Raw genomic sequence first — 24,471 nt, 5'->3', positions numbered from 1 at the left:
GCAATTCTCCTGACTCAGCCTCCCAAGTAGCTGGGACTACAGGCATGCCCCACTATGCCCAGCTAATTTTTGTATTTTTAGTAGAGATGGGGTTTCACCATGCTGGCCAGGCTGCTCTTGAACTCCTGACTTCAGGTGATCCACCTGCGTAGGCCTCCCGGGATTACAGGCATGTAATCCATCGTGCCCGTCCTTCTTTTCTTTTTTCTTTTCTTCCTTTCATATAGACAGGGTCTCACTGGGTTGCCCAGGCTGTCTCAAACTCCTGGACTCGAACTGTGTTCCCAGCTTGGTCCAACAAAGTGTTGGGAGGCACAAGTAACTGTGCCTGGCCCATTTTTTCCTTTATTTTTTAAAGATGGGGTTTCACTATGTTACCCAGGCTGTTCTTGAACTCCTGGGGTCAAGTGATCCTCCGACCTCATACTTTCGAGGAGCTGGGACTGCAAGCACACATCACCTCACCTGGCTTAATTTTTTTCTTTTATGATGTGTGTATTTTTTTATTTTTTTGAGACACGGTTGCGTTCCTGTTGCCGAGGCTGGGGTGCAATGGCACGATCTCGGCTCACTACAACCTCTGTCTCCCAGGTTCAAGCGATTCTCCTGCCTCAGCCTCCCGAGTAGCTGAGATTATAGGCATGCACCACCGGGCCCAGCTAGTTTTGTATTTTTAGTAGAGATGGGGTTTCACCATGTTGGCCAGGCTGGTCTCAAACTCCTGACCTCAGGTAATCTGCCTGCTTCGTCTCCCAAAGTGCTGGGATTACAGGCGTAAGCAATCGTGCCTGGCCGAGAAATCTTTACCTAACAAAGGTCACAAAGACTTTTTTCCTAGAAGTTTTATTGTTTAGCTCTTACATTTAGATCTGTGATTCACTTCGAATTAGATTTTCGTATATAGTATGAATAAAGTCCATTTATTAAACATATGGATGTCTGTTAACTCCAGCACTAATGATAAAAAAGATTATCCTTTTCTTGTTGAATGATCTTAGGTTTTTTTGTCAAAAATCGAGCACATTCATGTAGGTCTGTTTCTGGACTCTGTTGCATCTCTGTTTATTCCAATGTCACACCATCTTGATTATTACAGCTTTATAGTAAGCCTTGAAATTATGTAGTAAGAGTCTTCTAACTTTGTTCTTCTTTTTCAAAATCATTTTACATAATCTAGATTGTTATATTTTGATATGTTTTAGAATAAGCTTGCTAATTTCTACAAAGAAGTTTAATAGGATTCTGATTGTAATTGTGTTGAATTTATAAATTAACTTGGAAAGAATTGGCGTCATAATACATGTCTTCTCATCCATGAATACCATACCTAAATTTTTCCATTTAGTGAGATTTTGTTTTACTCAGGAATGTTTTTATGATTTCCTGCATATAAATCATACATATAATTTGATTTATTCCCAAGTTTTATGTTTTTTTTGTTTTTTTTTTTTTTTTTTTGAGATGGAGTCTCGCTCTGTCGCCCGGGCTGGAGTGCAGTGGCCGGATCTCAGCTCACTGCAAGCTCCGCCTCCCGGGTTCACGCCATTCTCCTGCCTCAGCCTCCCGAGTAGCTGGGACTACAGGCGCCCGCCACCTCGCCCGGCTAGTTTTTTTTGTGTTTTTTTAGTAGAGACGGTGTTTCACCGTGTTAGCCAGGATGGTCTTGATCCCCTGACCTCGTGATCCGCCCGTCTCGGCCTCCCAAAGTGCTGGAATTACAGGCTTGAGCCACCGCGCCCGGCCTTTATGTTCTTTTCTTTTCTTTTTTGAGACAGAATCTCACTCTGTCACCTAGGCTGGAGTGCAGTGGTGTGATCTCAGCTCACTGCAACCTCTGCCTCCTGGGTTTAAGAGATTCTCCTGCCTCAGCCTCCCAAGTAGCTGGGACTACAGGTGCCCACCACCACCCCCGGCTAATTTTTGTATTTTTAGTAGAGATGGGATTTCACCATATTGGCCAGGCTGGTCTCAAACTCCTGACCTCAGGTGATCCGTCCATCTCGTCCTCCCAAAGTGTTGGGATTACAGGTGTGAGCCACTGCCCTGGGCCATGTTTCTTAATGCTATAGAAAATCGTATTTTTTTCAGTTTCTAATTGTTTATTGCTAGTACATTGAAACATAATTGATTTTTCGATATTGACCTTTTATCCCATGACCTTGTTAAAGCTCGCTTATTAGTTCTAGTTGATCTTTGTGGATTCTATAGAATATTTTATGTAGCAAGTTGTGTAGTCTACAAATAGAGTTCGTCTTATTTCTTCTTCTTGCCTTACTGCACCAGTTAGGGCCTTAGGTGCAATGTTGAATAGAAGTGGTCAGAGCAGATTTCCTTGCCTTGATCTTGATCTTAGGGAAAAGCAGTCTTTCACCAAAAGTACTTTATACTTACCCTTTTATGACACTTGTCACATTTGTAATATTTGCTTGGTCTTTGTTCTCTATTTCACAGAAACAAGAGTTCTTGTGTGTGTAGTTCAGAGTGGTAGCTCTTCGAATTCATTATATATATGTTGAATGCACTAATCCACGGGAGTAAATTTGAACGAAGGCTTTTAGGACATTGCCTTCATCAGCTGATCAAAATTAACATCACCAGTGAGGGTGAAGTGGACGTTATGTGCCTCCAGATGTAATTGTCTGAGGATACAATATCACCTATGTAATATTCCAGCTGAGAATGTATAACCTGACTCTACTAATGGGGAAACAAAAGATAAATCCAAAATGTGAACCAGTCTATTAAAATATCATATGAAAACAAAAAAGGGGTGTGAAAATCTTCCAGGATAAGAGATAAAGAAAGTAAAACCTAACATCATAAAACTTAAGAAAATTTAGGAGAGGTCGGGCCTGGTGGCTCACGCCTGTTATCTCAGCACTGTGGGAAACTGAGGCAGTTGAACTGCTTGAGGCCAGGAGTCCTAGACCAGCCTGGGCAACATAGTGAGACCCTGTCTGTACAGAAAGAAACAATTTAAAACGACAGGGAAAAATATTTGTGACCTAGAATTAGTCAAAGTTCTTTTAGATAGGACACATGAAGCACAAATCCACTTAAAAAATTGATAGACTTCATTAAGAACTAAAAAATTGATAGACTTCATTAAAATTAAGAACTTCTGTGCTTTGAAATATACTACTAAGAAAGTGAAAACGCCAGCCACAGACTGAGAGAAAAATATTTGCAAAACATATATCTCAGAAAGAACTGATATCCAAAATACATAGAACATTTCCCACCTCAATAAGAAAATAAGAAAACAAGCAACTCTATTTTTAAAAAATGAACAAAAGATTTAAGCAGACGTTTCATCAGAGATTAAAACATAGTTGACAAACACATGAAAAACTGCTTAATATCTTTGATCATTAGGGAAATTCAAAATTAAAATCACAATGAGCCTGGGCACAGTGGCTCACACCTGTAATCTCAGCACTTTTGGAGGCCAAGGTGTGGTAGTGGATGCCTGTAGTCTCAGCTACTCGAGAGGAACGAGAATCGCCTGAACCTGGATCACTAGAAACCAGCAGATGGAGCTTGCAGTGAGCCAAGATCTGCGCCACTGCACTCCAGCCTGGGTAATAGAGTGACACTGTCTCAAAAAAAAAAAAAAGAGACAATGATAATTAAATGGAAAACCTGACTCTAGATTTGATCCAGGAAGGGGATAAAATGCCATAAAGTACATTATTATTATTAATTCTTTTTGTTTGTTTGTTTTGAGACAGAGTCTCGTTCTGTCGCCCAGGCTGGAGTGCAGTGGCGCGATCTCGGCTCACTGCAACCTCTGCCTCACAAGTTCACGCCATTCTCCTGCCTCAGCCTCCTGAGTAGCTGGGACTACAGGCACTCGCCACCACGCCCGGCTAATTTTTTTATTTTTAGTAGAGATGGGGTTTCACAATGTTAGACAGGATGGTCTCGATCTCCTGACCCCGTGATCTGCCCGCCTCGGCCTCCCAAAGTGCTGGGATTACAGGTGTGAGCCACCGCGCCCGGCAAAGTACATTATTGAATCAGTTGACAGAGTTGAATTACGTACAGTAGATTAGGTAAACGTATTGTATTGATATTAATGTTACTAAGATTGATAACTGTACTGTGACTATATAACATGATATCCTTACTCTTAGGAAATATACACTCAAGTATTTAGGGATAAAGGGCTATGATATATATAAGTTGGACCCTTAAGATACCCTTAAGCTTCTATAATACTTTGTGTATATGTGTACATATGTACAAACTTACACAGAGCACACAAGTAGTAAAGCAAATGGGATAAAATGTTGACCGTAGGTACATCTGGGTAAGGGGTATAAAGTGCTTTATATGTTATTTTTATTTTTGCAATTTATCTGAGAATAAAATCATTTCAAAAATTTAAAAGAAAGTTATTAGCATTCCACTTATAATGTTTTCCATAGAACTTCTGGTTAAGGGAGAGATTTCCTCAGAAGACTTAACGGAATATGACCCTTTTCAGCTGGAAGACCTTGATTCACAAGGGGGAAATCATCTTCAGTCGAATTGGATGATCAAATGAGACAAAATCTTTTCTTAGATTATAATGCTTTCTCTACTTTCTTCCACAAATGCTCTTCCTTCCCATCCTCCCCAACTGTCAATTAATGAAAGCTACATGTGAGCAGGCTTCCCATCTTTTTCAATTCAAGCTACAGTGGGTTCTTAAATGCTCAATGAGTGTCAGAAGCAAATAATATACTCAGAAGGATTTGATGAAATTTTCACATAAAATGAAAGTTTTACTAAGGTATCTTGTTTCACTTCATCAGATCTGGGAGCACAGATGGTGTATTTGGACCAGTTAAAAACCCCTGGAGTTATTCAAAACAATATAGAGAAAAGAGGAAGCAGAATCCCCACAGCAAGAATGAAGATTCAGACTGGCTGATAACTGGAGGGAGCTCAGGTGGGAGTGCAGCTGCCGTATCGGCGTTCACATGCTACGCGTAAGATGCTTTTCTCTATCTGTATTTTAAAACCCACCCAAATACAAACAGTCGTAAAGTGTATCCAGCAATAGAGTAGTTCATACCTTGGTATTTTTTCTTTTTAGTGAGCTGTATGTGCTCAAAGGTATATCAAAATCATATCTTGTAGTTGCACTCAACTGTGCAGTACACTATGTGTATTTAATACTTTTAACTTTAATTTAAAATAACAAATTTTTCTCCATGGTATCTGGTTCTCTTAAAATATGATTTTGTGAATCTTGTAGAATAAAGCATTGAACATAAATGAACTTCATTTTTAAATAATTTCAGTGTGTGCTCACTGATTGTACAAATATTTAGGGACTAACATACAATGACTTTAGTTGAGTGCTGCTGAACTAAACTGTTAGTAATGTTTATCCTTCAGCAAGGTCAGACTTTTGAAAAAAAAAGGAAAATAAAGAAAAGAAAAAATGCTAATATGTATTAATAAGATATTTTAAATAGTGTTTTCAGAAATCTGCAATTAAAAATGTATATCAGTAAGTAAAGTTTTCTCAAGCGTTAGGAATTTTTTTTATTGTTGTTATTGGAGTTATTTTATTTCAGTACTTTGTATTTTATTTTATTTTATTTATGTATTTTTATTTCTGTACTTGGCTCCTCCTTCCTCCCAGGTTTAGGTGCTGATTCTGTTTATCTATCATACTTTGTATTTGGTAAGAATCCATTAATGATATTTTCAGTTCCATGTGTAAAGGATTTCTTAACTACCCAAAGAAAAGAAAGTAAATGTGGCCATTGCTTTATTTATCAGTCTCAATTTAATCAAAATGAATGTGTTTCTTTAGTAATAGTTTTATATTTTATCTCCCCTTAATTATCCATTAAAACTAAGTTCTTTCACACACATTGCAATCCATAAATTATTTATATATTTTTAGAGCTACGGAGATGTGAGTTCTGCAGACTTTTTTTCAGTTTTCCTAAAATCTTATTAACAAGTAAAACCATTTCATTTGATCTCTGTGGAATTTTATAGCATTGCATTAATATTAATGTGAGTTATGACAAGTTAGGACTGCAGGATTAGGTGCTTTTTTTCTGTCCTCATCATCCCACTTAGTGTTCATCTTTCTGAATGTGCTTTGAGTAGATGGCATTTTGACACATAATTCCTATGGAAATGTAAGTTTTGCTTTTACACAGCCATCAGTGAATGCTAATAAGAAAATGTATCTTTTAAAATTGTGAAAGCAACAGTCTGATTTTGTAGCTTAACTTGACACTGTAAGGAAGGAAATATAATTTGCATTTTCTGTAGGGCACGAGTGCCATGTTATTGTTAGGAGCATTGTTCAGTCCAAAGCTTCACTTTAAATATAAGCAATAGAAGCACAGACCAAAAATAACTTCAGATTGAATGTATCTCAAACTGTGAAGTGTTCTGCTTTTGTTTCCCCCTTTTTGATTTGTTTCTCCCTTTTTGATTTGTTTCTTTTCCAATAGTTTTAAAAACAGGAAGATTCCTGGAGTACTATGCAGCCACTGAAAAGAATGAGTTAGAGCACCATGCAATGACATGGAAAAATAACCAAGATAAATATATTAAGTGAAAAATAAGTTGCAGAATCCATTTCTGTTAAAAGTAACAATTGCATACATATATGTCAGTCATTGCATAGAAGTACTGGATGTCTGGATGAATGCATATCAGAACTGGTAACAGTTATTGTGGGGGCTATGATTATAAGAGAAACCTTACTTTATACATCATATAGTTATATGATATCTTAATTTTTATAGTAGATATGTACTATTCTACAGCACAACTTTTGTTTTCCTGAAATGGTTTTTTAATTGTGGTAAAATGCACATAACATAAAATTTACCAGCTTAACCTTTTTTTTTTTTTTTTTTTTTTTTTTTTGAGATGGAGTCTCGCTCTGTCGCCCAGGCTGGAGTGCAGTGGCTGGTTCTCAGCTCACTGCAAGCTCCGCCTCCTGGGTTTATGCCATTCTCCTGCCTCAGCCTCCGAGTAGCTGGGACTACAGGCGCCCGCCACCTCGCCCGGCTAGTTTTTTGTATTTTTTAGTAGAGACGGGGTTTCACCGTGTTAGCCAGGATGGTCTCAATCTCCTGACCTTGTGATCCGCCCATCTCGGCCTCCCAAAGTGCTGGGATTACAGGCTTGAGCCACCGCGCCCGGCCTTAACCATTTTTAAATGTACAGTTCAAAAGTATTAAAAACGTTGTGCAATCAGTCTTCAGAACACTTTTAATCTTGCAATGCTAAAACTGTGTACCCTTCAACCCTCCTCCAAGCCCTGGCAACCACCTTCTACATTCTGTCTTATGAATCTGATTACTCTAGTTATCTCATGTACGTAGTGTCATATATAGTATTTGTCTTTCTGTGACTGGCTCATTTCACTTAGCATAATGTCCTCCAGGTTAGTTTTCTGTTTTTTTAAAATAAGAACAACATAAACTCTGTAGGTAACTGGGTAGAGAAATGAGCAGTCACTTTGTAGTTGAGTAATGCATGTATAAATAAGTGTGCAAAATTATTTGAAATGCACATTAATAAAAACTTTTTGGTTATCACACTAACAATTTTAAAACTTCCTAGTACTCAGTGATGGTACTGAAACTTTAAAACACAATCTGACTCACTGCAACTGGGAATATAAATTGGCATAATCTTTCTGACAAGTAATTGGACAGTATATATCAGAAATTTATGTGCACTAAGTCTATTTCTTGGAAGCTAGCCTAGAAAGTACTCACACATAAGCAAAAATTTATGTTCAGAGATTTTCATTACAAAGTTATTTATTACATAGTTATTCTAGTTAGAAACAATGTAAGTGTTTAAGTAAATTATTATACATCTCTATCCATGATTTTAAATGGGGTGGGTAGCAAAGGGCTGTATCTGAATTTCTAGGAGGGGCATATTTAGTCTGTAAAATCATACTGTAAAATTGCCATTAATTTGATTTGTTTTCAATATCAACATCAGAGGAAAGTGCAAGATTTATATGTGTATTGAAAGGAGAATGGACTTTAAAATACCAGGAATCACCAATTTATATGATGGAATATTACATATACTTTACATTTTCAGGAATTTTAATGACATAGTAAAAGGCTCATGTTAAAAAAGGGATGGAAACTCATGATTACAGAATTATCTCAACGATGAAAAAAATGCGTTTTTAAAAAAACTTAAAGTTAATATACCAAAATGTTAACAATTGTTTTCCTCTGGGTATTGGAATATTGAGTACCTAAAGTTTTCTATACTTTATGAATTCTCTGAGATGAACGTGTTACTTTTGTGTAATCAGAGGCAAATACAGTTTAAAAATATACAATTGAAAGGGTAGATTCCAAATATAATTAGAGATATATCATTCTTCTAAAGATAATTCCATTTAAATTCCAGGGCTTTAGGATCAGATACAGGAGGATCGACCAGAAATCCTGCTGCCCACTGTGGGCTTGTTGGTTTCAAACCAAGCTATGGCTTAGTTTCCCGTCATGGTCTCATTCCCCTGGTGAATTCGATGGATGTGCCAGGAATCTTAACCAGATGTGTGGATGATGCAGCAATTGTGTTGGGTATTTATATAATTCTATATCATTTGCAACAGTTTCTCTATAAAACAATATATCTGCCATTCATAAGTATTGCTCCTTACAGGTGCACTGGCTGGACCTGACCCCAAGGACTCTACCACAGTACATGACCCTATTAATAAACCATTCATGCTTCCCAGTTTGGCAGATGTGAGCAAACTATGTATAGGAATTCCGAAGGTAACTTTTTCCTTTCATTACTTTATAGAAATACTGTCAAGTTCAAGAGAGAGCACAGACTTGGGAGGCGGATTGGGTGGGTTTGAATCTCTGCTCTGCCACTTTTATTAATCATATGAGTTGACTTTCATCTTTTAGCTCAATTTCCCCATCTGTAAAATGGGAATAATAAAAATATTGACTTAGAGATTTGTGAGGATCGATTAGATGGTCATGTTAAGTCTGCAAATTGTTTCTGTAATGGGCAAGATAGTAAATATTTTAGACTTTGTGGACCATACAGTCTTTATCATAACTACTTAACTCTGCCATTATAGTGAGAAAGCAGCCACAGGCAATATGTAAATGAAAAAGTGTGTCTCTGTTCTAATAAAACTTTTATTTTCAAAAAATCAGCTGGCTTGTCACATCTGGCCTATGGTCCATAGTTTGCCAATCCCTAATGTAAAGAAAGGACTTAGCCCAAAGCCATACCTTGCATAGTAATGCCTCAAAAAATGTTAACATCTTTATTGTTATTATTATTACTACTGCATCTATTACAGTAGCAATTGAGTAATGAATACATGAATGTTATAATGTTAAATTACTAACCTTTTAAAAATATTAAGGCTTGCAATATGTTACTGCTTTAAATCTTTTAGGGAAATAAGTTACCCTGCAGAATAATGAAGTTTCACAACCTCAGCACTGTTGGTGTTTGGGGCTGGTAATTGTTTGTTGTGGGAGACTGTCCTGTGCATTGTAAGATGTTTAGTAGCATCCCTGGCCTTTACCACTACATGCAAGTAGTACCCCACCACCAAAACCACAACCCCACAACCAAAAATGTCTGCAGACATTGTCAAGTGTCTCCTGGTTAGGGAAAAGGAGACAAAAGTAACCCCCAGGTAAGACCACTGCTATAGAGAAATACTACTTTATTTAAAATCTTCCATTAAGGTAATATATGTAAGGCCAAGTGCAGTGGCTTACAACTGTAATCCCAGCACTTTGGGAAGCCAAGGCAGGAAGATCGCTTGAGATCAGGAGTTTGAGACCAGCCTGGGCAACATACAGAGACCCTATCTCTACAAAAAGTTAAAAAAAAAAAAAAGTTGTGGGGTGTGGTGGCATGCATCTGTGGTCCTAGCTGTTTGGGAGGCTGAGGTGGGAGGATTGCTTGAGTCCAGGAGGTTGAGACTGCTGTGAGCCATGATTGCACCACTGCACTCCAGCCTGGGTGACAGAGCAAGACCCTGTCTCAAAAAAAAAAAAAAAAGGCAGTATCTGTGCCTTCTTTTAAAAATTTATTTATAGAGATCACAGGCTTTTAAACAGACCCAGTTTGAAATCCTAGACACTCTACTTACCTGCTATTTAACATTAGGAAAGTAACTTCTTATGTCAAGATTTTTCATTAATAAAATGAAGGATTATAATACCTAGATCACAGACTTGTTAAAAGCATGACATGAGAGAACCTTTGAAAATCATCTAACAGGGTACATGATACATGAGCAATTAGCGTATATGCTGATATATACTGATATGCTGTTAGGTACCTGATACATAATGAGCATTTAACAAATATTTTCCCCAACTAGATCTCCAATCTTTAATGTCGTTATATCCAGATCATAGTATCTAGTACTATGCTTTGTCATACCATAAACTCTTAAATGGATTCAGTCTTTCTAGCTACCTACTAGCAATTTTATCATATTTTCTAATGTATTACCAAAGGTCCTGAAGTACAAATTTTTATAAAATCATCTATACAGATGAAGTACAAATTTTTATGAAATGATCTATACAGTTTCAATTTTGTATCTTGACTTTTTCCTGTAAGGAATATCTTGTACCAGAATTATCAAGTGAAGTACGGTCTCTTTGGTCCAAAGCTGCTGACCTCTTTGAGTCTGAGGGGGCCAAAGTACTTGAAGTATCCCTTCCTCACACCAGTTATTCAATTGTCTGCTACCATGTATTGTGCACATCGGAAGTAGCTTCGAATATGGCAAGATTTGATGGGCTACAATATGGTAAGATGGCTGGGTTATTTTATTTTTAAGGTAGTTGTTGCAAACATTTGAAAAGTTCACTTATTAGTGACAAAAAAGTTAATGCTTGAGATAATGTTAATGATTCAGAAAAGTTAATCAGTGAGTCATTTTTTACCTTTGTCATTTTAGACTTGTACTGACTATTTGTCATAAATATCTGTGTATGTTTGGTTTGCCTCTCAGGACTATGAATAACTTGAAGGGATAGTATCTTGTTGTCGTATGCTCAATCCCACTAATGTAGTGCCTGATACATGGTAGGAGCTCAATAAATGTTTGAATGAATGAATGAGGGAGTGAACAAATGGAGTTTCTTTCTTGGTTCTTTTCTTCTCTCTCCATGATCAGTCAGTCAAAAGGCAGATAGGGAAAAGAAACCATTAAGGGCAACTCCCTAAACTTTAATATTGGTCACAAAAATGTGAATCTAAATTAGCTGAGCATGGTGCTGCATACCTGTAATCTAAGCTACTCAGGAGGCTGAGGTAGGAGAATCACTGACAAGGGAGGCAGAAGTTGTAATGAGCTGAGATCACGCCACTGCACTCCAGCCTGGGTGACAGAGTGAGACTCCATCTCAAATAAATAAATAAATAAAGTGAATCTAGGCCTGGCTTTAGCCCAAACTTTACTGCTTTTACTTCCTTTCAAGTAATATTTACCCTTATCTTATTTTCAGGTCACAGATGTGACATTGATGTGTCCACTGAAGCCATGTATGCTGCAACCAGACGAGAAGGGTTCAATGATGTGGTGAGAGGAAGAATTCTCTCAGGAAACTTTTTCTTATTAAAAGAGTAAGACAACTCATTTAGGAATTTTCTTCATTCTTGAACCCTCAAATAACATGTCTCTGTCAGGTCTTATAAGTCAAGATATTTGGTAAAGAAACAAAATCTTTATGATTTGAATTAGAAAAGACCTGTTTATGGTACTTTTGGGTCCTGGTATTCAAAAACAAAAGAAATACTGGTACTTTAGCTAAACGATTGGTACAGATGACAGGCAGCCCTCCATATCTGTGGGGTTTGCAAGCTTGGATTCAACCAAACACAAATCAAAAATATTCAAAAAATAAAAGATAACATACAACAATAAAAAGTAATACAAATTAAAAAGCAATACAGTATAACAACTGTTTGCATCGCATTTACATTGTATTAGATGTTACAAGTAATCTAGGGATGATTTGAAACGTGCAGGAGGTGTGCATAGGTTTTATGCAATACTACAGCATTTTATATGAGACTTGAATATCCTCAGAGTTTGGTATCCAAAGGGGTCTTGGAACCAAACCCCCAACAGACACCAAGGGATGAGTGTAAGTAGGAAGCCATTAAGGATTTTAATCTCATTAAATGTCCCTTGGGTATTACCACATTGGTTTATTGCTGTTAGAGCCTTAAGCAGGGAGTTGTATTGTTTCTTGAAAATGTATTGAATCAACTTAGTTTTTCCTTATATTATGTATGTCTTTGCTCTAAGAAAGAATTCAAAATGACTATGACTCCTCCTTCAGTTGTCTTCATTATGAGTTTATTCACGATCTTGTGAACAAGCCTCATCTTCTATACCACCACGTATGTCTAAGAGGACATGAGAAGTGTGAAAAAGCAAGATTGGTTGTTGTAATGCAGAACTTCATTACATGGAGTTTTTCTCCATGCCCTCAAGGACAGAAATCATTTTATTTATCTGTGCATCCTCTCAGGGCCGATAGTTAGAATTACTTTTTATTTTTGAGACAGGGTCTCACTCTATCACCAGGCTGGAGTGCAGTGGAGTGATCTCAGCTCACTGCAACCTCAACCTCTTGGGCTTAAGTGATCCTCCTACCTAAGCCTCCCTAGTAGCTGAAGCTACAAGCATGTACCACCATGCCCAACTAATTTTTGTATTTTCTGTAGAGACAGGATCCCGCCATGTTGCCCAGGCTGGTCTCCAACTCCTGGGTTCAAGCAGTCCGCCCACCTCAGCCTCCAAAGTGCAGGTGTTACAGGCATGAGCCACAATGCCAGGCCACGGGATTACTTTTTCTAAGAATACTATTTGAGGCTGGGCCTGGTGGCTCATGCCTGTAATCCCAGCACTTTGGAAGGCCAAGGTGGGCAGATCACCTGAGGTCAGGAGTTTGACCAACATGACGAAACATGATGACCAACATGACGAAACCCTATCTCTACTAAAAGTACAAAAATTAGCTGGGCGTGGTGGTAGGCACCTGTAATCCCAGCTACTCAGGAGGCTGAGGCAGGAGAATCACTTGAACCCAAGAGGCAGAGGTTGCAGTGAGCCAAGATAATGCCACTGCACTCCAGCCTGGGCAGCAGAGTGAAACTCCATCTCAAAAAAAAAAGAAAAAAAGAATACTATTTGATTATGTTCCAGATTAAAAGACTGTTACCATATTGACCAGATGCTTGTAATGAATTTGGAGTACAAAAAGAAAATGAAATATTGCTAAGAAATTTTCTAAGGGAAAACTCTTACTAAACTAAAGATGTTACTTTTGCCAAATATTACTGATTAGAAACATATTGTTTATCTCAGGGCACAAGTTGATGAATTATATAGGTCATTGTAACAGCATAAAAAGAAATTGAAGGAGAGGAGTCAGAAAGTATTTCTCATGATCACCATTTGGGGGTTCTGATAAAAGGAAGTTAAAAGTACTGCTGGTATCCCTAGCTCCTGAGTCAGTTCCAAGTTGGGTCAACTTGGGTGGACAAAGGTGATAGGAAAAATGGGATTTGGAATACTTTTTTTATTTTAAGAAGTCAACTTATGTGCCAGGAAGAGTTTATTTATTTATTTATTTATTTTATTTTATTTTTTATTTTTGAGATGGAGTCTCACTCTGTCACCCAGGCCGGAGTGCAGCGGCACAATCTTGGTCTACTGCAATCCCGCCTCCTGGGTTCAAACGATTCTTCTGCCTCAGCCTCCCGAGTAGCTGGGAGTACAGGCGCACACCACCATGCCCAGCTAATTTTTGTATTTTTAGTAGAGACAGGGTTTCAACATATTGGCCAGACTGGTCTCCAACTCCTGACCTCATGATTCCGCCCGCCTCGGCCTCCCAAAGTGCTGGGATTACAGGCATGAGCCACCATGCCTGACCAGGAAGAGTTTATTTTTAATTGACATAAATATTACCTATGTACCACATTTATATCTACCTTTTGCTATTTATCTTCTATTTGTCCCATCTGTTCTTTTTTTCTTTTAACCTTTTCTTCTGCTTTTTTTCTTTAAATACTAATTTTTCTCTTAAAAAATGATCTAAAATGGGAAAAATAGTGTCATTTATATTTACCTACGTATTTAGTATTTCTGGTGCTTTATCTCTCTGCTCTAGAGATGTTAATTTCCATCTGGTATAATTTTGTTTTTACTTGAAGAACTTTCTTTAATATTTCTTGTAGTCCTGTTGGCAGTGAATTCTTTCAGCTTTGGTTTATATGTAAAACTCTTTATTTTGCTTTTAATTTTGAAAGATATTTTCTCTGGGTTAAAAAATATAGGTTAAGCTGGGCACAGGTGCACTCCTGTAGTTAGAGCTACTCAGGTGGCTGAGGTGGGAGGATTGCTTGAGCCCAGGAGTGAGAACCTGCAGTGAGCTATAATCGCACCACTGTACTTAAGCCTGAGCGACAGAGTAAGAGCCCATCTCTTTAAAAAACAAACAAGAAAAAGCATAGATTGCTTCTTCTTTCTGTACTTTAAAGGTTTTGTTCCATTGTCTTCTGGCTTACATGGTTTCTGAGAAGTCTGTTGTCGTTCTTATGGTCATTCCTCTGTATGTAATGTATCTTTTTTTCCTCTGGCTGATTTTAAGCTTTTTCTGTTTATCATTGGTTTTCAGGAATTTGACTGTGATGTGCCTTGGTGTGGTTCTCTGCATATTTCTTCTGCATAGGGGTTTGTTAAGCAGCTTTGATCAGTTGGGTTATAGTTTTAATCAAATTTGGAAAATGTTGGCTACTATTTTCTCAAATGTTTTTTCTGTCCTCCATCTGTCTGGGACTCTTTTCACACGTGTGTTAATCTGCCTGATGTTGTCCCACAGCTCACAGACACTACATTCTTTTTTTTTCCCCAGTCTTTTTTCCTTCTCTACTTCTTTTTGGTTAGTTTCCATTACTGTTTTCAGAATCACTCATCTTTTTTTCTGTTATGTGGATTCTTTCCAGTATGTTTTTTATATATTGTATTTTTTTTCTCTAGAAGTTCCATGTAGGTCTTCTTATCCCTTCAATTTCTTCATTATTTTATGTTTTCTTCTACCATCTTGAACATATAGAACATATTTAGGCTGAGTGCGGTGGCTCAGGCCTGTAATCTCAGCACTTTGGGAGGCCAAGGCGGGTGGATCACTTGAGGTCAAGAGTTTGAGACCAGCCTGGCCAACATGGCAAAACCTGTCTCTACTAAAAATACAAAAATTAGCTGGGTGGGGTGGCATATGCCTGTAATTCCAGCTATCGGGACACTGAGGTACAAGAATCACTTGAACCTGGGAGGCAGAGGTTGCAGTAACCCGAGATTGTGCCACTGCACCCCAGCCTGGGTGACAGAATGACCCAGGAGACTCTGTCTCCAAAAAAAATAAGAACGTGTTTATGGTAGCTTTTAATGTTCTTATGTACTCATTCCAACATATTTGCATCTGTTTGTATTAATGCTTTTTCCCTCTCTGGTTATGGGTCATATTTTTTGCTTCTTTTCATGTCTGTATATTGTGAATTTTACATTGTCATTTGCTAGACTTTTGTTATATTCCTTTAAACAGTGTTCAGCTTTTTCCCAGGGTGCAATGAAGTTGCTTGGAATTTGTTGGATCTTTTCAAGTCTTCTTTTAAAGCTTTGTGAAGATAAATCCAAAGCAGCCTTTAGTCCAGGGCTAATTTTACTTTACTTTGAGGTGGTGCTTTGATGTTACATATATTCAAGTCTTTTTGCTTTGGCTGTTAGAAACACAAACTATTTCCAGCCCTGTTTGAGCTCTAGGAATTGTTGGGTCCACTGCTTTTTGGGGATTGTTTCCCCAGCCTTGGGAATTTCTTCTCATGCATTCATAGATCAGTATTCATTCAAAGACTCAAGAAATCTCCCTGCAGATCTCTTGAGCTCTATGTGCCACTCCCTCCTACTCAGCACCCTGCTTTGCAAATTCTAGCTGCCTTTGCCTCCTTGAACTTCAGATCTCTGTCTCTAACTTACCCCGCGCCCCCCCCATACTGTTTAGCTTCCTCTCTGGAATGAGGCCTGAAAACTGCCCCTAGGCATTAAGCTGGGGAAATCAAAGGGCATATCTCATTTTCTTTTCTTTTCTTTTTTTGGAGACAGGACCTCACTTGGTCACCCAAGCCGGAGTGCATTGGTGTGACCATGGCTCACTGGCAGCCTCGACCTCCCAGGCTCAAGTTCTTCTCAGCAACCCTCAACACTCCCCACCCCCCAGTGAAGCTAGGACTACTGCAGAATTTTCTGTAGAGACAGGATCTCCCTGTGTTGCCCAGGCTGGTCTCAAGCTCCTAGGCTTAAGGAATCCTCCGCGCTCCCCACTCGCGTCCCCCACAGGCATGAGGGACCACACCTGGCCTGGCTTACTTCATTTGTTTCTCTTCTTCTCTCACGACATTTTCTCCTTAATGTCTGTTGTCTAATGTCTGAAAATGGTCATTTCATATATTTTGTCCAGTTTTCTAGTTGTTTAACAAGGCAGGGTGTCTTAGTTTTTGTTTGTTTGTTTGTTTGTTTTTAATCCCCTATTCTGAGAAGCAGTCTTAGTTCATTTTTGCTGCTATAACAGAATGTCTGAGACTGGGTGATTTATAATGAATGGAGATTTACTGGCTCACAGTTCTAGAGGCTGGGAAGTCCAACACTGAGAAGCCAGCACCTGGTGAGGGCCTTCTTGCTATGTCTACACATGGCAGAAAGCAAGGGTGGGGAGAAAAAGAGGGAGAGAAAGGGAAAGCACATGGGGGGCTGAACTTTCCCTCTTAGAATGGCACCAGTCCCACTCAAGAGTGGAGTTGTTATGGCCCAATCACCTCTTAAAGGCCCCATCTCTTAAGACTGTTACAGTGGCAATTAAATTTCAGCATGAGTTTTAGAGGGGACAAACATTCAAACCATAACACAGGGTAAATTCCATCTCCATTACTCCATCTTGGATGGAAGCAGTTCTTCTTCTGAGCCGTATTTAAAGTAGGAAGAAATAAAGTAGAAAACAAGTATTTGTTCTTGTTTTTTTTTTCTTTTTTTTTTTTTTTGAGACGGAGTCTTGCTCTGTTGCCAGGCCGGAGTACAGTGGCGCAATCTTGGCTCACTGCATCCTCCACCTTCAAGCGATTCTCCTCCTGCCTCAGCCTCCACAGTAGCTGGGACTACAGGCCACCATGCCTGGCTAAATTTTTTTGTATTTTTAGTAGAGTTAGGATTTCACCATGTTGGCCAGGCTGGTCTCAAACTCCTGACCTTGTGATCCACCCGCCTCAGCCTCCCAAATTGCTGGGATTACAGGCATGAGCCACCAGGCCCAGCCAGTATTTGTTCTTTATAAAATTCAGGTTTTGGACTGTGGTGTTTAAACCACTTAGTTGTTGTCAGTGTGTAAATTATATGTGATGCCTGCATTGGTCTCTCTGTAGACCTTGTGGTCAAATAAGAGTAAGGACCTATGATATTGCTGTACCACCCTTTCAGAGTAAAATATATTTCACATTTTTATCATATTTTATTTGGCCCTCAATAAAACTGGAGCAGGTATATCCATTTTTACCATTGTGGGAACTGAGGTTTAGAACAGTTAGTTCTTGCTAGCCTCTCCTAACAGTTTCAGAAGAATCCAAAGGATTTTTTTTTCCTTTTCTTAGTATCATTGACTTATGGTTGCTCCTATGTCTGCCCTTTTCTTTAGTCTTTTTAGTAAAATAAGCATTCTTGAATTTCACATTTCTACCCCTGGGCTATATCTATCCATAAAATACAAAATTCAAATACTGCGTAGTCTATTGCTGTCTGTCTTAGTAACCTTTAGAAAGTAATTTATTGCTATGTACTTTACTTTCCTCACCAATGAATATTCTCGTTTAATGATAGTCCTGGAATTATTAATATTTTGAGATTATACATGTAGAATTGCATCTACTAGTGAATTCTGAATTCTGATTGATTAATTTATATATATATAAGCTTTTAGAGTGGCAGCACAATGGAAGAGAATTCATTTTTATATGTTAAGAATCTTAGTGGTGCCTCCTCATAAAAGCCAAGAATCCAGTGGGTTTTTTTTTTTTAGACAATGCCTAAACTCTTTATTTCACCAACCAGTATTTCTGATTTTCTTCCTGATGCAGGATTTTAAAACCTTAGAAGTCTATAAATACTGCATTCAGACTTTCCACATCAAGAGAAAGGGGCCCAGGGCAGAAGATGTCAGGCCCCAGGCTGTTTTGGGTGGGAAAAGTTGCAAAGATTTCTCAACAGTCTGTGTCAGTTTTCTAACTTAATTGAAACACCTTTAAGCTCTGCTTCATCCCCAAACTTTCCCCTGTGGTGTCCATGATAGAAAAACACTCCTCTCTCATATACACCCCACCACTGGGGAGCCGGGGGGAAGGGAATGGGCATTACACAGGCAAGCCAAACTTTTTATTCTAAGCTAGAAAATGGAAATCCAATGGTTCTTTATCAAGCCTAATGTAAGATAATTGATTAAAAGAAAAATATAAAAAATCCTTAAAAATGACACCCACTTTTTTCACACAGAAACTATGAAAATTATTTCGTCAAAGCACAGAAAGTGAGACGCCTCATTGCTAATGACTTTGTAAATGCTTTTAACTCTGGAGTAGATGTCTTGCTAACTCCCACCACCTTGAGTGAGGCAGTACCATACTTGGAGTTCATCAAAGAGGACAACAGAACCCGAAGTGCCCAGGATGATATTTTTACACAAGCTGTAAATATGGCAGGTGAGGATTCCTCAGGAACATTCTGGTTTTCTTCAAATTCTTAGGCAGGTATTCTGGTCTTCAACTTAAGATTCTAGCTAGATGGTTCCCTAAAAGCAAAAGTCTATCCTTTTGGAATGCTTAGGAGTGTGTGTGTGTACATGCATTAGTCTGTTCTGACACTGCTATAAAGAAATAGCTGAGACTGGATAATTTATTTTAAAAAAGAGGTTTAGGCCGGGCGCGGTGGCTCAAGCCTGTAATCCCAGCACTTTGGGAGGCCGAGGCGGGCGGATCACGAGGTCAGGAGATCGAGACCATCTTGGCTAACATGGTGAAACCCCGTCTCTACTAAAAAAAATACAAAAAATTAGCCGGGCATGGTGGCGGGCGCCTGTAGTCCCAGCTACTCGGAGGCTGAGGCGGGAGAATGGCATGAACCCGGGAGGCTGAGCTTGCAGTGAGCCGAGATCGCGCCACTGCACTCCAGCCTGGGCGACACAGTCAGACTCCGTCTCAAAAAAAAAAAAAAAAAAAAAAAAGAGGTTTAATTGGCTCACAGCTCTGCAGGCTGTACAGGAAGCTGAGCACCTTCCGCTTCTGCGAATGCCTCAGGAAACTTAAATTCACAGTGGAAAGTGAAGGAGAAGCAGCCATGTCTTACATGGCCCAGCCCAAGCAAGAAAGAAAGGGGAAAGATGCTACACACTTTTAAAACAACCAAGTCTTGTAATAACTCATTCACTATCACGAGAACAGCACCAAGGGGAATGGTGTTAAGCCATTTATGAGAAACCGTCCCCATGATCTAGTCGCCTTCCACTAGGCCCCACCTTCAACACTGGGGATTACAATTCAACATGAGATTTGGATGGGAACACAGATCCAAACCATATCAGTACACATGCATGCACTCTCACCACACACACACAAACACAACACACTTAGTAGCTTTTTTTTTTAACTTTTATTTCGGAAAATTTAAAACCCACAGAAAAGCTGAAAAAGTAGTATAATGAATGCTGATATGCCCTTCACCTGGATGTAATCTTGTTAACATTTTGCCTTATTTGCTTTGCCCTTCTCTTCCTCTTTCTACATACACACACACTCACACGCACACACAACTTTGTTTTTACCTGAATCATTTGAAAGTTTCAGATGTCATGACACTTCACCCCTAAATTCTTTTGTACAAATCTTGTAAGAATAAATTCTCTGCCGGGCGCGGTGGCTCAAGCCTGTAATCCCAGCACTTTGGGAGGCCGAGACGGGCGGATCACGAGGTCAGGAGATCGAGACCATCCTGGCTAACACGGTGAAACCCCGTCTCTACTAAAAATACAAAACTAGCCGGGCGAAGTGGCGGGCGCCTGTAGTCCCAGCTACTCGGGAGGCTGAGGCAGGAGAATGGCGTAAACCCGGGAGGCGGGGCTTGCAGTGAGCTGAGATCCGGCCACTGCACTCCAGCCCCTGGGCGACAGAGCGAGACTCTGCCTCAAAAAAAAAAAAAAAAAAAAAGAATAAATTCTCTTACAGAACCACAATTCCATTGTCATACCTAATAAAACTAACATGATTAATAATTCAAATGTAGTTTATATTCAAATTTTCTCAGTCCTACCAAAAATGTCTTTTGTAAGTTATCTTTCCTCCTGATATATTACATTAGTTTATGGTATCTTTTTAAAACCTAGAACAATCACCCCACCTCTCTTTTTTCTTTAAAACCACATCAGGCTGTGCTGTAATTTTTGTTTCAATCATCAAACATAATGTAGAAAACTTAAGAGGAAAAGAAAAGTCTGTTACATTTACCTATACTTTTGCTTACTGTGTTCTTTCTTCCCTCCTGAAGTACCAAGATTCTTTATTTTGTCACTTCCATTTAGAGAAATTTCTTTGGCCTTTCTTTTAGGGTAGTTCTGCTGATGAAAAATTTATCATAGCTTTCCTTTTGAGAGTGTGTTGATTTCCCTTTGATTTTTAAAGGTTATTTTTGCTGGATGTAGAACTCTGGTTCAACAGTTCTTATTATTTAGCACTTAAAAAAATGTTAAGAGCCCAGTCCACTTGTGCTGTAGGATGTCCCATCCATAGTCAGAATTTGTCAGATTGCTTCCTCATGATTGGGTTGAGTTAAACATTTTTGGTAGAAATACTACATAATCTTCATGTCAGGAAACAGTTAATATCAGTTTCCTGACTGATATCATTTTTGGAAACCAAGTTGATCACTTGGCTAAGGAAGTAACTGCTAGATGTTCCTTTATAAAAAGGTACATTTTTCCTTTTATCATTTTTTAAGCAATTTCTGGGGTGAGGTTTTGAGACCATGTGAATATCCTATTTTCCAATAATCTTGAACCCAGTTTTAGCATTCATTGATCATCCTTGAAATATTAGCTAGAGAATTACAACATTCTGGCTTTACTAATTCTGTCATTCCTTCTACATTTATTAGCTAGCAGTATTCTCTAAAGAAGAGTCTTCCTTTTTTTCTTAAATTCAATGTATTATAAGCAATTACTGTCAGTATTGTTTTTGATGCTCAGATTGCCTTAAATTTGGCCAATAAGAGCCCCTTCAAGTTATATGTGTCCTTTAAAACTGTCCCCATTAATTTTTGAAAACTTGTTTCATGGTATAACAAGATGTTCTGGGATTTTGTACTTTCTCTGCCCAAACCTGGAATTAAAACTACCCTGAGCTAATTTCTCATCTAATAGATTGCCAAAAATTCAAAAACTGAACAACACAATCTGTTTGCAAGGCTATAGGTAGAAGTTCAAAATGGTACAACTTCTTTGCAGGGGAATTTTGCAATATCTGATTACATGTGCATTTGTCCTTTGATGAAGCAATCTCCTCTTCATCTAAGAAAATTTCAAAGATACCAGAAAAATACATACACAAGGTAATTATCTGGGGCATTGTATAAAATAGCTAAATATTGAAAACAATCTAAATACGCAATCATAGAAGACTGGTTTACTCAATTATGGTGTGTAAAATAGCTAAATATTGAAAACAATCTAAATACACAATCATAGAAGACTGGTTTACTCAATTATGGTGAAACCAAGTAATGGAGTACTATACAGCAATAAGAAATGAATGAAGAAAGTTTCTGTGAACTGATACAGAATGATTTCCAAGATATATTTTTAAGTAAACAAAACAGTTCAAAAGCACTATATAGCATAATATTTTTAGCTGTTTTTTAAACCTTAGCCTGTATTGTACTTAATTAGCACTGAAAAGTGGAAGAGGTCTCTGCTAATTAGAATGGAGAATTAATCACCTTCCTTCTTTTCCCAGGATTGCCAGCAGTGAGTATCCCTGTTGCACTCTCAAACCAAGGGTTGCCAATAGGACTGCAGTTTATTGGACGTGCGTTTTGTGACCAGCAGCTTCTTACAGTAGCCAAATGGTTTGAAAAACAAGTACAGTTTCCTGTGATTCAACTTCAAGAACTCATGGATGATTGTTCAGCAGTCCTTGAAAATGAAAAGTTAGCCTCTGTCTCTCTAAAACAGTAAACATATCTTACAAATTAAAATGACTCTTAGGCCGGGTGCGGTGGCTGACACCTGTAATCCCAGCACTTTGGGAGGCCGAGGCGAGCAGATCATGAGGTCAGAAAAGATCGAGAACAGCCTGGTCAACATGGTGAAACCCCGTCTCTACTAAAAATACAAAAATTAGCCGGGCTTAGTGGCGGTCGTCTGTAGTCCCAGCTACTCACAGGAGAATCACTTGAACCTCGGAGGCGGAGGTTGCAGTGAGCCGAGATCATGCCACTGCACTCCAGCCTGGGTGACAAAGCAAGACTCTGTCTCAAAATAAAATAAAATAAAATGACATTCAGAGATTCTAACATCTAGAGTCAAATGGTCTTGCTCAATTCCTGTAATTAGGTTTCTTGTTAATACAGTCATTCCATGGCATGACTTTTTAAAATTCCTATGACAATTAATAATAAATAATGTGTCAGCATTTAGTAAGCACCCACTAAGTGTACAATACTTCTACAATAACACAAGATACCTGTCCCTCAAAAACAATGCATTCTGCCATAATGTTCATTATAAAGAGTTTACAGTATATGATCAGTAAATAGGAGCATGAACTCAGTGTAACATGGAGTTGTTCTGTTAAATAAGATTAGGGATAAACTTTTCAAAAAGTATAAAACTTAAAAATAAGATTAGGGATAAACTTTTCAAAAAGTATAAAACTTAAAAATAAGATTAGGGATAAACTTTTCAAAAAGTGTATATCTGTGTAACTAAAGCACTAACAAAAACAAAAACATGAATAGTCCTTCTAGAGGTAACCTGGATAGCCTAGGCAGGCAACTTATCATGTGGTGAAGGCCGCCTCAGGGGTTGTTAAAAATGCATAGAAACAATTGAATGGGATTATTGGCTTCTGAGTGCTGAGCAGAGCAGGTGGAAGAGGAACTCTGAGCACAGGAGGAAATGCAACCAGTCAGGGCCCAGAATCATGCAAATCTCGGGGGTATGCCTCTCTGGGGAGGAGCCCCAGGTGCAGGCACTCCTTTTATTTCCCTAAGAAAGAGCTGAAATGACTGAGAACTTTCCTTTCCTCCTTAGAGTTACAAATTTACTTCTGCTATTCCAGAGTCCATACCTAGAAGCCAGAACAACTCCATGTTACACTGAGTTGATGCTCCTATTTACTGATCACAAATGAGCTCATTGATGTCACAGAAACATTTATCGTAACCTATAACAGATCATCACAGATTGGAAACTTGGAAGATAGCAGAGCATGGTGTTAGTGAAAAAGGTTCCAAAACACAAGTAACATACACTGAAAAATGTGCAGATAATTTGTTGATGATGCCAAAGAGGGGATGCGCATGGCAAGACCTTGCCTTACCCCAGATTCTCTGTATCTCACGGTTTCCTTTTCCTCTTGACTGTCTTTACAAGTGTTTTTTTTTTATTTGGGCCCCTTGAGCCCAGAGAGGTATTAATGGAGATCTGTATTCAATATTTGACAAAATCTAATGGAAACCATCCATTTACTCATGATAAGGCTTCATCGTTGGATTTCTGTGTCTTCACTAGAACACCATTGTCATCTCATATTGATCAGGTATTTTAATCCAGCACTTACATATTGTTGATAAATAAAAATAGCTGAATTGTTACTTAATAAATTCACTTTGTTTAGAAAGAAAAAATTCTTTTCTAAATATGACGTTTATAAAGAGAAAATAATGAGTCAGAATCATCTGCAGAACCACTGGAATGTTTCATCGTCACCTGTTAGTTTTCATAAACAGTTTTCTGTCCTCTCTGAGATCCTTCCGCTCCCAAATACTCAACCGGATTAACTTTACATAAAAGGTTTATGTACCAGGCTCAATAATGCTCTTATAAATTTTGACTCTGAATCCCTGAAAGAGAAAGAAATCCATAAGAGAGAAAATTGCATTACTTTATAGCAAGAGGAAACCGTTTTAAGTGTCTTAATTACTCAGACACCACAACATCCTAGATGGAGGAAACCATTTTAGTTGAAGGAGCAAATATGATGTCAAAAGCAAGTAAATAAACCATTGCCCCAATCTGTTTTTTTTTTTTTTTTTTTTTTTTTTTTTTTTTTTTTTTGAGACGGAGTCTCGCTGTGTCGCCCAGGCTG

General features: G+C 38.4%; 1 protein-coding gene across 1 annotated transcript in view; it reads left to right on the top strand.

Moving 5' to 3' along the window:
- The window catches only part of QRSL1 (glutaminyl-tRNA amidotransferase subunit QRSL1), a 38,762-nt gene extending 14,762 nt beyond the window's left edge, over window positions 1–24,000 (top strand). The window contains exons 5-11 of the mRNA XM_010352500.2: window positions 4,800–4,976; window positions 8,413–8,588; window positions 8,671–8,786; window positions 10,618–10,810; window positions 11,511–11,628; window positions 18,611–18,816; window positions 22,117–24,000. Coding sequence (XP_010350802.1) covers window positions 4,800–4,976; window positions 8,413–8,588; window positions 8,671–8,786; window positions 10,618–10,810; window positions 11,511–11,628; window positions 18,611–18,816; window positions 22,117–22,337 — 1,207 coding nt within the window. The 3' untranslated portion in view covers window positions 22,338–24,000. The remainder of the gene's footprint in view (window positions 1–4,799; window positions 4,977–8,412; window positions 8,589–8,670; window positions 8,787–10,617; window positions 10,811–11,510; window positions 11,629–18,610; window positions 18,817–22,116) is intronic.
- Window positions 24,001–24,471: the final 471 nt, after the last annotated feature.

The sequence above is a fragment of the Rhinopithecus roxellana genome, chromosome 4 (assembly GCF_007565055.1).
Source record: "Rhinopithecus roxellana isolate Shanxi Qingling chromosome 4, ASM756505v1, whole genome shotgun sequence".
In the NCBI taxonomy this organism is placed as follows: domain Eukaryota; kingdom Metazoa; phylum Chordata; class Mammalia; order Primates; family Cercopithecidae; genus Rhinopithecus; species Rhinopithecus roxellana.
This window is presented reverse-complemented; position numbering and strand designations above follow the sequence as displayed.